Here is a 17085-nt window from a genome sequence, read left to right as displayed (position 1 = left end):
TGATCCTTTACATAGGTTCCCCTTTAAAAAATGCAAAGGGCAGAATGTCTGATCAGAAAAGTGTTTACAATTATTTTTAAATAATTTGTTGCATACAATAATAGACAATACACGCAGTAACACAGGATAAAACAAAAATAAAAAGTAATTGTAATTGTTCTTCACCATGTTGAAAATCCTGTCAAAATGATACCACCTTGAAAAGCTACAAACAAACAAAGACAAGAAGACAGCTGCTCTAATGGAATGAGAAAGGGACGGCTGAATGAAGCGCAATTTATTTCCAGCAGGATGTCCTGAATTAAATGCAAATATTTACCTCCAGCTCTGTACTTCCATTAAGAGCTGTGGTGGCTCTCCTCTGCAGGGATGAGAAGGTCAAGGAGACAGAGAGAAGACACACTGAGCTGCTGCTGAAGTCTCAGATCTGGGCAGCGGCAGGGCAGATGTGTCTGACTTTGGCGTGAATAAAACATGCCGTGGCATGTTGGTAGGGACGATCGAGGAGGCCCCCTGCATTATTCATCATGCTGAGTAGCGAGAGAGGGTGAGGGTTTGGTGGTGGTGGTGTTGTGAGAGAGAAAGGAGGAGAAAAAGGGGGGTGATACGCTCTGCAGGGGCATCTGAAGGTGTTAGGGTGTTGCCAGGCTGTGAAGACCAGAGAAGGTCGTACGTACACACAGCAACTGGGCTCATCCGTTATCATCACCCTGAGGCTGTCTCACACACTGCCAACACACTCCTCAATACTGAACTAGGATTATTATCTGGGCTTTTAATAATGTCAAATTTACATTTAATTTACGAGGTCTGCACAAAATCCTCAGAAGCTTAAATATTTAGACATATTTAATAGAAAATCAATACCTGTGTTGTATTTAAAAAAATCTTTAAACGGAGATGTGTGAGAGTGATGAGGATAGGATGTGGGTGTCTTCAGCAGCATCAGCCCCACTGACCCTAGAGACAGGGTTCTCCCATAAGAGCTGATTCAGTATTTTCCCTCTGCAGAGTCAGTCAGGGAGAGGCCGGCAGAAAGAGCCACGAGCCAAAGCTGATGCTACTGCACCACCTGCAGGCTCACAGCCACACCAAGTGTGTGTGTGGGGAAGGGAACAAGTCGAAATGATCTTGCCATTGGGAAGTTTTCCACCCAAGGACATCATTATTATATCATAAAAACATATTATGCTAAATGTAAATAGGTAAAGGTAAGATACAATTCTGGTTTATCTTTAGTCTGGGTGCAACCTATATGATATTATAGAGGATGTAGAAAGTAGAGTGCCATGTTAATAAATGTCAAGTTTAATGAAAGAAAAAGGCTTCTTCGTGAGCACAAATGGCTGCAGCTGTATTTGCTGATGTCCAGTGATGCCTCATGTGACACGCCCTGCAGAGTAATGGGTCAGTGATGAGAGTGCTGCTGGTGAGAGCTGAGCACTGCAACAATGTGCATCTTAGTCCTTGAATCCTATCATGAAACCCATCGAGATCACTTGATTCTTGCTTAATCAGGGTGAATTGATCCGATATATTACACAAGACTCTAAACAGCATCTGGCCTGCCCTAGGAACAAGTGCAACGATAATTAATAACCCCACATACAAAGTCTTTTTGTAGCCTGGTCATCATTTACAGCACCCTTTCTAGTAATGTAAGATCATCTTGAAGCATGTACTGGATGTAAGGAGAAACAGTGTCACTGGTGCCAGATCGGCTTCATTACAGTAATGTGAACGCTCAGTAGCAGCTGGAGCTTCTGGGCTAAAGTCAGCAGCAGCACTGCACCGGCTGAGGGACCCCGCCCTTCTCCACACACACACCCACACCCCACCCCCACCCCCACCCCCACCCCCACACACACACACACACACACACACACACACACACACACACACACACACACACACACACACACACACACACACACACACACACACAGGTTTCTAATTCAATATAAATACACTCCCATCAGCCTGTGGAGGGAAACACTGTAGAGCCAAACAAAAAAAGAGTATCATTGACACATTGAGATAGCATCAGTTACATTTTCAAATCAATAGATCTAATTTCAAGTTCTAATAGTTTGCTCATCTGTAATAGTGATACAGTATGTATTACATGTGTTGAAATGTGACCATTGTGTTTATTTAATTAAGGAAGAACAATGCATATTGATTACCAATCCAGGCTAACTCTCTTACTCTCGCTACCTGAACAGTTTCTTCCCCTCCGCTACCGGCCTCTTAAACAAGGCCCGGCCCCCCCCCCACTGACACTTACCTCAGCCATAACGTAGTCTCTATATGCATTACATTAATGCACACAATGTTCATACTGCTTACTGCACATATTTCTTGTTTCATATTTTATATCCTATAATTCATTCATAACATTCTATTTCCATGTAAATTACTGCTTTATTTTATTGCTATTCAACTATATTTTATTACGGTGTCCTTCAAGATTTTTTGTTTTATATTAGATTTCTTGTTTTACATTAGATTTCTTGTTTTATATTTTATGTGTGCACCATGACATCAAGTCAAATTCCTCGTATGTGTGAACCTACCTGGCAATAAACCTGTTTCTGATTCTGATGAGCATTTGTGCTGTTCAAAAATATTTTTATTTTTGGCTTTCCTCTCTCTATTTGTTTTCAGAGTTGAGATTAAAAAAAACAGTTTGTCTTGGAATAGGGCATTAATAACTACTCATTTGTCAAGCGTCAAACTGCATTGTTGTGAACATCAAAGTTTAGTTTTTATCACCTCAACACAGCATCAAAACATTTCGAAATCATGTAAATATCAGAAAACAAATGATGAGGAATTACACACTCCAATTCGTTACATCTCACATGGCATTTTTTACTCAAATAGTATTCCCCTAGAAGTAAAGACTAGATCCTGGTAAAGATTCAAATTATTCACAAATCTCCTAACCCTTAATAGAGCTCCCAAGGTGTACGGCTATTTGGTTTTTATCATTTACCAGAGGTAGTTGTTTTCCAAATGTTCTTAGTTTTTATGATAACCTAAGCTAACCAATATCTTTAAATACATACATTTCCACACTGTCTTACTTAAGACTTCCCGCTACCAGGAGTAAAAAACTGAAAGTATTTCACCATATAGCCTGAACACACGACCACTGGAACACAGTAACCTAGGAAGACCACACCAGCAGATTTCACACACTGCCCGGCCTCTCGTTTTCATTCTGTGCCGTTCTGTCGGATATTAGTCAGTGACAGGATGGCTGGAGACAAACCTCGACTGTGGAGACTGTAACCACAGATGCACAGTCATCAGGACTCAGAGCCATGATTTATGGTCCTACAGAAAGACAGAAAACGGTTGACTCCCTTCAGGACCTCCGTCTGAGGAAATTGCATTAGGCAGGGTGTATCAAAACTGCAAATGGAAGTGAATGCGGCGCACGACAGTTTTGTAAACGCAGACAATACACATCTTGAATTCCAAGACAGGTTTTAATCTGAACCTGAAGCTTTCAGGTTATTCTTAGTTTTGAATCAGAACACAAGATTTGCCTGGCCTGTCAACATTTGAAAACCTAAATGATGAGGAGTGAATGACCAGATGATATTGCAGTGCCATCATTAAACAAGTCATACTATGTAAGCATGTGCTTTAGTTTGTAATAAATAAGGAATTATTAGAAAATGTTAACAGTTATTTTTTTAGGTTCTTTTGAATCCGAGAAATCGTTTTTAGGCATAACAATATTACACAAGGTCCACTTAAGAGCTTTTTCCAGAGCTTTTAACCACAAAATATATCCAAGTGAAGACTGATATGTCCAATAACTCAAGAAAAAAGCTGGTAGGGCATAGACCATTATGTTAAGGTTATTTTTTGCCAAGCATTTATTTATGTTGAATACAGAAGGAGTCATGTCATGAAAATGAACCAGTGTAAATTGAGTATATAAATAAAGTATGAGTCAGTTACCGTCATATTTAGCCTAGATTTATGTTGCGTGCCCTACCATCCAGACAACCTGTTGTTTATAGTTTTGCCATGTGTGAACGGCTTCTGTGGTGCCAGGTTCAAGATGTATAACGGCATTTGTATTGCCAACAAGGAAAATACAACTAGTCACACATACAGCGTCTTCTAAAAGTGTGAAGTGTATAAAAAGTATCCACACTCATCACTCCTCTGCACGCAATGCTACAGTTGGTGCAAACTATTATGTAGTCTTGGTCAACTGGAATAATGCTAACCATGTTCAGCATCCTTAAGCTTCTTTGTAAACTGCTATTTGATAACTATTCACTAGTACTCGATGGGAATGTCTTTGCAGATATTTTTATCAATCCATCCAGTAGATGATAAGATATTTTTCTAGAAAAGTGACAACTTCAACCTGCTGGTGGCGCTACAGAGCACATCAGGGGATCACCAAAGTCACTAGGTTTCATCCTTCTGACACCATTAATGGTGGTACCAGACTTTAAGGCAATCTATAAAATATTTGTTGAGATCTTTCAATCTGGACCAAACTGATGGACGCCACAACACTATCATGGCTTGACATCATCAGGTAATCTTCTACTATAAGGAACATGATTGGTCGACTGCTGTTTTTAATGTTGAGGATTTTGAATCCCACACACACAAAAATAGCTTGAAGTGTTTGGAATATGGAAAAGGAAAATGTACTATCTATTTTCATGAAAACTAAACATAACTTGATACTGAGAAAGCCTGTTGGATATGACTCAAATTTCAAAGAACAGCTACAAAAGAACATGAGCCTGTTGTGCCATCTGCTGTTTCTATGCCAAGAATTATATCAAAATGATCATGTGTTTTAATGTTTTACTGCTTACATTAATGTTTGTTTTCACATTTAATCTGCTTATTAATTCATTTTAGTAGAAGGTCATTATGCCATTGAGAAGGCAATTGAATAACAAATAGTTTAAAACTTTCACTTGATTCATATTTTACCACCTTAAGCTGAATATTTTTACGCTGTTTGTTTATTATTTCAAACATGTAAAAAAGTGTTTGAACCAGAATGTTCCTCCTGTGAGGTTTGTAAGATCACTTTGTACAGACTGTCATCCTGGTGTGTCTGAACTCTCCCTGAAATCTCATTATAGAACAATGATTTGTCAATGTGTTTTGAGGAGTTTGGTAAGACGAAAAGCACTTATTTCTTGGTGTAAAACGTCCACTTTCTTTGACAGTATTTTAGAGGAACTTGTGCCCTCTCACTGGTGTGTAGCAATACTTTCACTGACTCTTAGTTCCTGATAAAGCGCTGATACTTTGCCCAAGAAAACAGTGCTATCTGCCAACGGACAGAGATTACAGCACTCTTGGTTAAGTTTTGCTGGCATGAAACATGATCCTCAATGAGCCGTTAATGTTTTGACACGACTGATTAACTAAGACTCCCCCGATTAAAGCAACGTGCAGAAGGAAGTGGGATGTTTTGGGGGGGGGGGGGGGGGTCTACATCTGTGACAGTGTGTGAAGGGGTGGTTGAGTGGGTGGCACGGTGGTCTCAGAGGATAGCTGTTGTCTTTCTCAGAAAAGTGAACTTGTCTCCCCCAAGAGACAGATGAGCAATGTGTTAGGGTCTTGTGGTTTATGGACAGAACACAGTTCTCAGGCTGCCGGGGTTTTCCCTGGAATAAAAGAAGTAACTCTTTACACAGAAATAACTGACAGTTGTGCCAGTTCACTGTGGCACATACTCTAATAGTCCAAATGTCAAACTGTCAACACATCAGTCAAACTCAATGTGTGTCTTGAAGCTTCATTATGTAAGAGGAGGCCGCCGAGGCACACAAAAATGTATCAAATCATGTTCTTACTTCATCTCTTAAAACTACATAATGTAGGAAATGGTACTTTAGAAATGTAACATTTTCCGAGTAGCCTACAATGTAGTGCTTTCGCAATTATGAACAGTATGCCTGCATTTATTACGGTTACATTATAGATGATCAAAACCAAGCCTAAGAACAACTTTTCTACCACAGCGAAACATCAAGAAAGTGCAACAAAACAAGATATAGTAAGCCTAAAATGACTTGCCAGTACAATAACACAACGGTAGCTGAGGGCAGCTACTATTAGCTCCCTGTTGCTACAGATAGCAGCTGTTAGCAGTTGGCATTACTTTAGCAACAAATACAGTTTTGTGTAACAATTCCAGAGAAATTAGGCAGAGTATAAAACCATCAAATGTTTCTAGGTCTAGCCTTATTCCATGACATAAATGCAACTAAATGCGGCACGACTTCTCGCAAGGGTTCACAAACAACCGCTAACCAGTTTCATACCAGAACAGGCGTTCGGGGCACAGAGAGTGGGAATGAAAGAGGCACCATTCTCCCTTGTGGCGAAGTCCCTCCCTTTCTGGAGACTTCCATGGGACCTTATTTCGGAAAAATCATGTATTGAACTCAATGGAGAGAGAAAGATTATCTTTTGATCCCGTTTGAATAGTGCAACGAATTACACATATGATATTTGTCAATTTAAAAGTTAATTTTGCAAGTCAAAAAAATTAAAATGTGTCGTAAAACTGTGAAGTAACACATTTGTTTGTGTGAAGCGCTCAATTAACTACATCTCCCGTCTCGCAGGACACACCAAGACGGCCGTCACGTTAACACATTTCACCTCTTTCTTTCAGAATGAAGTGAAAAGTATTAAAAGAGGTGAAAATCACTACAAGTCTGGGCATGTTGAGAGCACACAAGGGGAGTTAGTCGGTTCCGTAAGAGCCAGCATGCGGGACCGGCATTCTGGGATTTGTAGTCTTTCTAGTTGCGTATTTTTCATAGTCTTATTTCAACAGTTTTAAGACAAACTGTGACTTTTTTGACATGGAAATATTTTTTTAAGACCGATATGTGTAATTCGTTGCACAATTCAAACGGGATCGAAAGATACGTTTTCTCTCCATTGACTTCAATACATAATTTTTCAGAAATAAGGTCCCATGGGGCGGAAGTAGATGGCCGTGACTTCGCCACTCTATTACAAGTGTCTGTACCATAGGGGTCTGTACCATCAACATGATTTTCAAAACGTTATTTTCAAGTAAAAATGGTTGCATAATGTTGCGCTGATGCAAAACATCAGCTCCTTTCTGGATTAACTGTGACGACCCTGGTGTCAACTGTCCTGGAGCGATGGGGGTCATGAGAAAAAGATGCTATCTCTGAGGTGTTACAAACATCATAATTCACTTCCTCTGCTGCCTGGATGTTCTCATACTGCTGTTTTGTTCGTTCCTCTGTTAGGGGCCCAAGTGAGGAGGACTAAAACGCAGCTGTCAGGGTCTTCATAAGATCTAAGATCATATAACACCGGTACTGATGCATTGGCTACAGGTTCACGCAAGAGCTGATTTCAAAATACTGTTTTTTAACAATATGATTGACCGACTCCCACATATATCTTCAGCCTTATTTCCCCATAGAGTACTCAATCACGCTCTATTTTTAAAATGACTAGATTAACCTTGTTGTCATATTACCATAGAGAGAGACAGCAAGCGCATTTCGTGGCATCTGCAGGCAGTGGCAAGTACTTCCGGCATCTGCCACAGAGGCCACTACTCTGTGGCATCTGTGGCAAGTACTTCCGACAGATGCCACAACTTGCCGAGGCATCTGCCGCTGCTCAACGGGAGTTGCCACAAGATGTGTGTGCTATTTAAACCCGTATTTATCGTGTAAAATGTCGCTGTTTAGGCATGAATTTATCGAACTGATCTGTACACAGGACTGATGATCTGTACATAGGGTTGGGTTGTAACGGAATACATGTAACGGCGTTACGTAATCAGAATACAAAAATCAAGTAGCCTAACTGTATTCAGCTCGCGATACATTTGAAAAACAACTAATGTGATTACAGTTACTTTCGTAAACCTGAAGTGAATACATTTTGGAATACTTATTGGAATTATTGGTGGAAAAGTTTCCTCACAAAATGTAATATTCATTACCGGCAGAACTGTGTGCACAGCGCAGCAGCATGTCTGTGAGGCCCCGCCCCCGCACGCAGATGAGAGAGAGAGATCTCTAAATATATTGAAAACGTTGCTGTGTCAATACAGATATTTATTTGTTAATTATTTGTCATCTTGTGGCAACTCCCGTTGAGCAGCGGAAGATGCCTCGGCAAGTTGTGGCATCTGTGGCATATGCCTGAAGCAGAGTTCCCGTTAGAATAGTTTTTCGCTGGTCAACATGTCCGTTAAAGTTTAAATCTTCCGGACAAAATGAGAAAAGTGCCGGTCAAAGGACTTCTTTGTTATTTATTGTGCTTTAAAACAAATTGATATGATTCGATATTAAACAAACTAATCATAGTAGATTAACTACATTATTCAAAAGTGTACAGTAATTTATAATAGGCCTAACACGGGAATAATAAACGGAGCGCTCTCTCCCTCTCCTGACAGCCCGTCAGTATCATGCAGCTCGCGGATCAGTAATGAGTGACCCGACAGTAAAACTAAACTTATCTATAACTAGTTACGGTAGTTTGAGAGGTAATTAAAATAGCTACGTGGATACGCCCACAGCTGACCCTGAAATCGACGCAGGTTCTGGTCCAGGCTCTCGTCACCTCACGCCTAGACTACTGCAACTCCCTCCTGGCTGGTCTACCTGCATGTGCCATCCGACCTCTGCAGCTCATCCAGAATGCAGCGGCTCGTCTGGTCTTCAACCTTCCAAAATTTTCCCACACCACGCCGCTCCTCCGCTCCCTCCACTGGCTTCCGGTAACTGCTAGAATCCACTTCAAGACACTGGTACTTGCGTACCATGCTGCGAATGGATCTGGCCCTTCCTACATCCAGGACATGGTTAAACCGTACACCCCAGCACGTGCACTACGCTCTGCATCAACCAAACGACTCTCTGCACCCTCGCTGCGAGGGGGACCCAAGTTCCCATCAGCAAAAACACGTGGGTTTGCTATCCTGGCTCCAAAATGGTGGAATGAGCTCCCCATTGAAATCAGGACCGCAGAAAGCTTACACACCTTCCGGCGCAGACTGAAAACTCATCTCTTTCGACTCCACTTCGAGCGATAGAATGACTAACAAAGAACTGCTAACAGAGCACTTATATACTAATAAAGGACTGGCTTAGCCAGTTGAGCAGCACTTGAAACGATTGGCTCTTTGAAACCTGATGTTCTTATATGATTCCGTTTTCCTCAAGGTTGTGTCTTCCTGGTCGAATGTACTTATTGTAAGTCGCTTTGGATAAAAGCGTCAGCTAAATGCAATGTAATGTGATATTCTAACCTGAAGTGTGTGTTTTGTCCGCTCACCGCTGCAGGTGATCATGCAGAGCTGCGTGTCGACTCGTCAGCAGCAGCTGATCTCTCTCTCCAGTCAGATTAGACTTCACTCGCGTTTATGTGCATATCGATCAGATCCAGCTAATGATAGGACTACCTGCTTATGAAAAGACACCTAAACAATAAGTGTCGCTATATGCAACCGGGTGAGGCCGCAAAGTATAGCGCAGCATTATGCATTTGTTTACATGCCCACCGGAACCCCGAGGCATTACCAACAGATCAACCCATCCAGGACATCTCTTTCTCCACATTAAGTGTTAGACATTAGAATGGACTATTCTTGTATGTCACATAAGTGGCGCAAGTTGCGCAACTGATGCGGTATTGTGCTAAACGGAAATCATTTTGAACTTTTTTGACACTTTGACCGGAGAGATTTAGATTTGCCGGTCTTCAGCATATTTTACCGGTCGTAGTCCGGTAATTACCGGCTAACGGGAACTCTGGCCTGAAGTACTTGCCACAGATGCCACTACTCTGTGTGGCATATGCCGGAAGTACTTATCACAGATGCCGGAAGTACTTGCCACTGCCTGCAGATGCCACGAAAAGAGCCAGGTCCTACTGACCATAGAGCAGTGGTTTCCAAAGTGGGGGGCGCACACCCCCTGGTGGGTGCAGAGGCATGACAGGGGGGGCGCAAGAGACCAGGAGTGAATCAATATTTAAAAATAAATCTTCCCGGGGGAGCTTGCCCCCGGACCCCCCTATGTGAGGTCCACACACCACCTATAAAAATAGCACTTTACCCCTGCTTAAACCTATATGCCTCGAGCCTTCATTGTAACTGTCACACTGTGTATTTGCGTGGGGGGTGTTGCAGTAGAAAATTCCACTGTAGCGACCGGTACATTAATGGGAAACCCTAAATGTTTGAGCACCCTCTATGAAACGTCAAGCTACCCCACAGCATCCCAAAATAAATATCTGGCGCCGCCACTGAGCCTGACTTTTTGTGTTGGGGGGGGGGCCCGACTTTTTTTTTTCTCCAAAGGGGGGGCCTGACAGAAAAAGTTTGAGAACCACTGCCATAGAGGATCATTTGGTTATAAAGGCTTCATTTTCTGACACAAGAAAAACGACATTACTGTAGCTTCTAAAGCAGGGGTGGGGAACCTCGAGACCATTCGCTACGGCCCTCGAGGTAATTTATAAACATACGCAAAAAAGAAAAAAATTAAAGAAATCTAGACGGCAAAACAAATAAACAAGAGAGTACCTGTTTTTCCTGGCCAAGGTCAGGGTCCTTGAACACATCGCGAGCCTAACGTGTCATCACGTGGTATACGTCTCGTCTGACAGGGATGCAGTTCTGACGGAGAGCACCAGAACGCCGCTCCGCCACTTCCACAAATTGCAGTACCCATAAGGAGCTGTGGACATGCTGCAGTTTTTGCGTGGCTGTGTCTTTAGTTGTAAGCCCAGTGGCGATCTGTTCATCTGTCATACAGTCAATAACTTTGTTGTTATTGGCATCTGGTTAGCTAGCTATGCTAACGAATATAAGAAGCTTTTTCTACAACCAGTGAGGTAAAGGCACATCTTTATATGATCATTATAGTTATAAAAAATAAGAGAATAAAGTAAACCGGTATACAATACTATATGACAGTAAAAAAAAAAGTTGTTATTAAGAATACAGTTTGAAAGGCGAGTGATTTGTAAAATATCCATAAAGAAAAAGAAAATCTGTTTACAGTATATTAATGTTGCTCTCAAATTGCACCAGATTGATGCTTTTAAGTTCAACATTTAAAAAAAAAATCTAGGGAGAACACCTCCCTAGAGGAGGTTAGCCCCCCCCCACACACTTAAATCATGTTCACATGGATAGGAAACTAAATACATTTGCACACATCTTGTGTCCATATCTTTCTGTTTTGGTGGTCATGCCACAACCGTGCATGTGCATGCACGAGTCATGGTAACATATCTGGATTAAGAGGTTGCTTTTTCTTTGCACAGCATGAAAGAAAGGCGAAATGAATGGGCTGTGATTTTAGTATTTTTAAGCAGAGGTCAATCATTTGTACGGCCCTCGGAGGATGTTGGAAAAATTGAAATGGCCCTTGAGAGGAAAAAAGTTCCCCACCCCTGTTCTAAAGGTTCAAACAATTAACTAACATTAAACAACTAAACTCAAAGACAACCCAAATAAACCAACACTAATTTATTTATTTTTGGACGGTTTGACAGAGAGAACACAGAAAAAATTGATGTCAAATTAAGGGAAAAGAGTGGAATCCAGATGTTTACATAAGGCACTAGGGGTCACTGAATATTTAATGAGTATGAAAATGGCATAATTCATATGCACAGTAACACTCAGTAACAGAGGAGAAATCCGCTTCACTAATGGGTCAATACAGAAAAAGTGAAAACATTTAATTATGCTGGATTTGTTGACAAATGCAGGGTGCAAAAAATAAAAAGAAACACAAAAAGGCTGCTCCTAATTGCAACATGTTTCAAGCTAGGTGCTCTTAGTGCATTTGAGCATAAATCAAACATGTATTTAAAAATCACTTGGCATTGAAAGAGATATTTCACATTGATAATATATAAAAATAAAAATAATAACAGCACTTAAGTTTTAGAGCCAAATGCATGGCTTTCTCACTCTAAGAACCAGGCGTTGCTACTATGTTTAACTAAGCTAGCTAATTAATAATATCAACAAGTGTTGGTCCACTGAGATTTTTTTAACTAAGTGTTGAGGCATCTAATTCCTGCTAGCAACCTTGTCCCAAATGACAAATTAAGAGTAAAACAAAGATTGAAAATTGAAGTAAAGGTGTGGCATGGTTTTAAAAAATCCAGTAATAATTCAATGATAATTAATCAGCCTCACAAAGTAACAATTTTGTTTTTAAAATTACATTTATGCCCCATTTAAAGTCAGTTACGACATTGCGGATCTATTTCAAAGCGTACTTTTCATTTATTTGTATTACATACTGCAGCTGCCTTCACAAAGTATGTACTGTTACATGCGGTATGTATGCAATTGTGACATATTACCTTCACCTTTGACCCTCTTGCTCATATATTCTGCTGCGCATAGGGATCAGGTAGGGATGCATCAGAATAGCCAGAAAACCTCTGGCTCGCATACTGCGAAAAGTAACTGGATGCAGCAGGACATCCTGGTATTCAGAAAAAAACAAAAAACACATGTCCAAAAATGGATTCAGGTAAAGCATCATTCACAATTCTAATATCTAATTTCAAAACTAAATGAAAATATTTAGCTGCAAATCATGACATACTGTAAAGGCAAGTAGGGAGTACAATGAATTGAGTCTGTAACATTTCTGGTATATTGCACATTTTTTTAATGACGTTTTTTCGTGTAGACTATTTGCCTTCAAACAGTATAATTTCTAAGTAAGGAAGTATTGAATCACCTCAGAGGTTTACTTGGTGTCAACTAAACACAACAGCTCTCTGGCTCCTTCATCTGTCTCTGCCTGCAGCAGCTGATGGTGCAGAATGAGGGAGAGCCTCTGCATCGAAGGCCACGGGGGTGGAGATCACATTATCGCTGCACACTGAGAAGTTGTCACGGTGACAAACAGGCAGCTTTGAGTGTTGCATTCTCTAAAAACACATTCATCGAGTTAAATAAACCCTGCAATAGATGATATTGGGGCAGCACTATTACATGTTTAACTACACTCTCCCTCAAGGACTTTAAAACCCACCCAAGATTAAACCACTTTCCTCCCCCCTGCTTCCTTCCTTTCCACATGTCTGTTAGTGCAGTGATGCTGCAGCAGACACACCCATGCACCCTCTGCTGCCTGTGTCTTTGACCCTGAGAAGTTCTCCAACGCACATCGCTGCAGTGCCCACCCAAGAGAAGCCCCCCTCTCACTCCTAAGCACTACAGAAGAGAAAAACAAAGGTTTAGTACTCTGAAAAATAATTTGGAAAAGGAGTTATGTTCAAGGAAAAAATATTGGATACAGGATTTTTTTTTTTTTTATGTAATTGAGACCACATTAAGCAATTTCAGCGACCCACCTGCCATAGTTGCATCGCCCAGAAATCTTAGAGTAAACATGTCACTTGGGTGCAAAAGCTCACCCGAACATTGATGGAAAACAGGCTGTACCCAGCTCAAATGTGTGACAGTTAACATGGCAGGGGGGGAAATAAACTGCCTCGGTGTGTGTCATTGTGTGTATTTAATCAAAATGTTCTTTCTCACTGCCTGTCTTGGGGTTGAGCATGAGAAGCTGTATTTCACCGCTGTTCACATGGGAAAAAAAGTAAGACCTTTGCGACCAAACTTCCTCTCAGCTATCCGGAGACGACGGTATGAGATAAGAGATGAAACCTGACGAGGTGGGTAGTAGAAAACAAGAGTTCTCCTTTTATTTCTCCAGCCACAACATACTGTCCAATTACAGTACAGACTCCCAATTTTAAATTTGCACACATCACAGTTTAAAGTTTTCAAATGAAAAATACAACACAACTATGAAAAAAAGACATTTGCACAAATTAAAACCTATAAAAAATATAAAAGCTGTACTCTTAAATCTCATTTAGACAAGTACCATTTCAAGAACATAATGCACAATAGAGCAGACAAATTTAACTGAACCATTAGTTTCTTTTAAATAGAAGGAAAATACATAATTTTCATCATGCAGAGGTTGTAATATTAAATAACGAATCAAACAAAAATAATATATACTTCTCTATATATCTCTCTTTTAAAATTTCAAGTCAAAGCACTCCCGTCCCTTATATTGGGAAAAACAAGGTTAAAACACCAGAGGATCCACAATGCTTTCATTAGCTGCCATCGTCACATGGCCTTTTGTCGAAAACATTACATCTTTTTGGCACAGAAAAAGACGTTCATAATGGCAGTAGCATTTTGCATTATAAAAGAGGGTGGAGCTGTAGCTCTTTTTCCGTTATAAAATTAAAAAAGCAACAAAAGAAAGAAGAAAAAAACATTCTGTGCACCGACATCAGTCAGGAGAGTGGCGTCTCCCCCCAGCAGGGTGTGAGGCAAGCAGTAGGAGCAGCCAAGTCTACTGCAGCATGCTCTTGATAGTCTTGTTGGTTGATTCATCATTCAGATGCTTGGTTGTGTACCTGCAGGGGAGAAAATAAGACTCAGTGACCAGTTCACATCTTCCCGCACAGTGGTATACAGATCAGATCCCTTATTATAGTCTTTTTCATCAATATATTATAGGTTTCAGATATATACAAAACATGTCTCTGAAGTGTTTGGCAGGAAATACCAAACGGATCATTGTAGCGTGCCATAAACCCCTCAGTTTCAGCCCTGTTTTAAAAGTGCTGATTCTCTGTAGCTTTAAATGCAAATGAGCTGCTACTGGCCACGCCCCTCTGAAAGATGATTGGTTAAAACAAAAACACAATGGTGCTCTAGGAGGAGATTCAGGTGTTACCATGGTTGGTTATTGGTTAACCCAGAAAAACATTGTGACATCACAAAGTGGCCAACATCTGATCAGCTCATTCTCAGACAGGTTTTTATATAAATGGATCAGGACAAAGAGAGGGATAATAAATGTTCCTGAAACGTTATGGATCTCTTAACACAGAGGAGACACATTTGTATGTATAAAAGAAAAAGTGTATTTTGCGTAATAGGTGACCTTCAAGAGGAAAGTTGCAAATGTAGTAATGTGAAGACATTTAGGAAAAGAAAACGTTAAGCATCAAAAGCACACGTTTGGCAGAAAATATGCCTCACATTATTGAATTGGTAATACTGATACTGTAGGTTAATGTTGAAGCAGAATTTCACTGTCATTACTAAGTGGAGCTAATAAGCCTGCAACTAACAGATTTAATTGAGGAAATAATCCGCAGAGCAATCTTTTGTCAATTAAATGTCGAAAGACCAAAGTGAAAACGGCCTGTAATAATTCCCAAGAGCCCAATGTGACGTCTTCAAAGAGAAGGACCAATCAACATCCAAAATGATACTCGGTTAACTTTCATCGACAAGAAGGAAAAGCTTTGAGTCTTCACATCTGAGCAGAAGCTTCCAACAAATATTTTCTAGTTTTCCTTTAAAATGGCTGTACAACATTTGAATTATCAAAGGAGTTGCTAATAAAGTCTAATGATCAACTTAAAGATTTCTGGATGAATCGGTGCAGCACCAGAAGCTAGTTTTTCAACTTATTCTTTATAGTTAATAAGATTAGTCCGGGGGTTCCAAAGCCAGGGGTTGGACACCTCCAAAGGGTTAAGAGATAAATCTGATGAGGTCTTATGGTAGAGGATGTAAGAAAATAATACCATATGCTTTCCACATTTATTAATATGTTTGGATTTTTAGACCTTTTTGCACATTGCGTTACTTAAAGGGGACCTACTGTATCATGCAAAATGCACTTTTGTACGTCTTTTATACATGAATATGTGTCCCCGGTGTGTCAGGGAACTAACCAAGTGTCAGAAAACACAACCCTCTCTTTTCCTCCGTACCCAAATCTCTAAAAACGGGGCTGCAACGGATCTGATGCAGACTGATACAGATTTGAAATATCTCTGACGTCAGAAACAAGGAGCTCCGCCTATATGGGCAACTCTCCACCTATCAGGGGAATGGGGGGTTGGGCCACGAACGTGTCCGTTCGCAGGAGACCGCTCGAAAGTGCTGGAGACGATGTAGTACATATGCCAGGCCTGTAAGTGGCGCTGTAGTCACAGAATCAGCCCTTGCAAAAACAGTGCTGGAATAGAGCAAATAGAGCAAATAGAGCGAAATGAGGCATGGCTAAAATGCATGATCTGTTTGTGAACAATTTTTTTCAAAATACCAGACATGTTTTATATAGGTATGGCCCTACAATATATTATTAAAATATAGCATGATAGGTCCACTTTACATTAAATGGGGAAATGGGACATCTGTTTTAGTTTAACCACTCAGACTCAACACATAAATTGGGGCCAAAAATAGCCACTTTTTTTTCTAAACCAGCCAAAAATGAAAGGAAACAATGTTTAAATCCAGAACAAAAAAAGTTGCATCTACCCTGAAGATGTAGTAGAGTAAAAAATACAATATTCTACCATAACATGTAGTGGAGTAGAAGGATAAAGTAGAAAGAAATAGTACCTCAAAGTTAGATTTATATGTATACAGTGCTTGAATAAATATACTTTCCAAATTGCTTTCACAATTCCATTCAACTACAATATGTTTGTCATCCTCTGTCAGATCAGAGATAAAACCACCAAAACGAAGTCTGACTCCATGTGACCGGGAAGTGCCGCCGAGCCTCGGGCCCCGGTACAGATGTTAGGTCACCACGGTAACGGCCCATCATCTGGAGCAGCTGTGGGCTTTAGGTGAAGCGGCTAAAAAACATTTGGGAGACTGTGAGGGGGGGACGAGGTGTCAGAGGCAATCGGGCATTCTGGAGAGGCTTCCACACCCAACCCGGATCACAGAGCTCACAGCTGACCCCGCTGTCATGAGCAGGCACCGATATCTTTCACCTCACAGCCCTCTCTTTTTTTACAATTAAATCCAACAACTGGAGCTACAATCCCATTTCACGCTGGGCTGTAGGGGGAAAAACTCAATTAGGTTCCACCGGTAGCTCACCTGAGAGCGTTGAGGAGGCCTTCCACGCTGTTCGGAGGCTGATCTTTGAGGACTTTGATGCAGCCTTTCATCTGCGGACAGGAAAC

General features: G+C 40.8%; 1 protein-coding gene across 1 annotated transcript in view; it reads right to left on the bottom strand.

The window, feature by feature from the left end:
- Positions 1-13736: 13736 nt before the first annotated feature.
- Positions 13737-17085, bottom strand: part of fam49bb (family with sequence similarity 49 member Bb) — a 31564-nt gene continuing 28215 nt past the window's right edge. Inside the window, exons 11-12 of the mRNA XM_034108858.2 lie at positions 17000-17070; positions 13737-14496 (exon numbers count right to left, since the gene is read on the bottom strand). Coding sequence (XP_033964749.1) covers positions 14433-14496; positions 17000-17070 — 135 coding nt within the window. The 3' untranslated portion in view covers positions 13737-14432. The remainder of the gene's footprint in view (positions 14497-16999; positions 17071-17085) is intronic.

Source organism: Pseudochaenichthys georgianus, chromosome 20 (genome assembly GCF_902827115.2).
Source record: "Pseudochaenichthys georgianus chromosome 20, fPseGeo1.2, whole genome shotgun sequence".
In the NCBI taxonomy this organism is placed as follows: domain Eukaryota; kingdom Metazoa; phylum Chordata; class Actinopteri; order Perciformes; family Channichthyidae; genus Pseudochaenichthys; species Pseudochaenichthys georgianus.
Note: the sequence above shows the minus strand (reverse complement) of the source record. Positions and strands in the feature narration are given on the sequence as shown.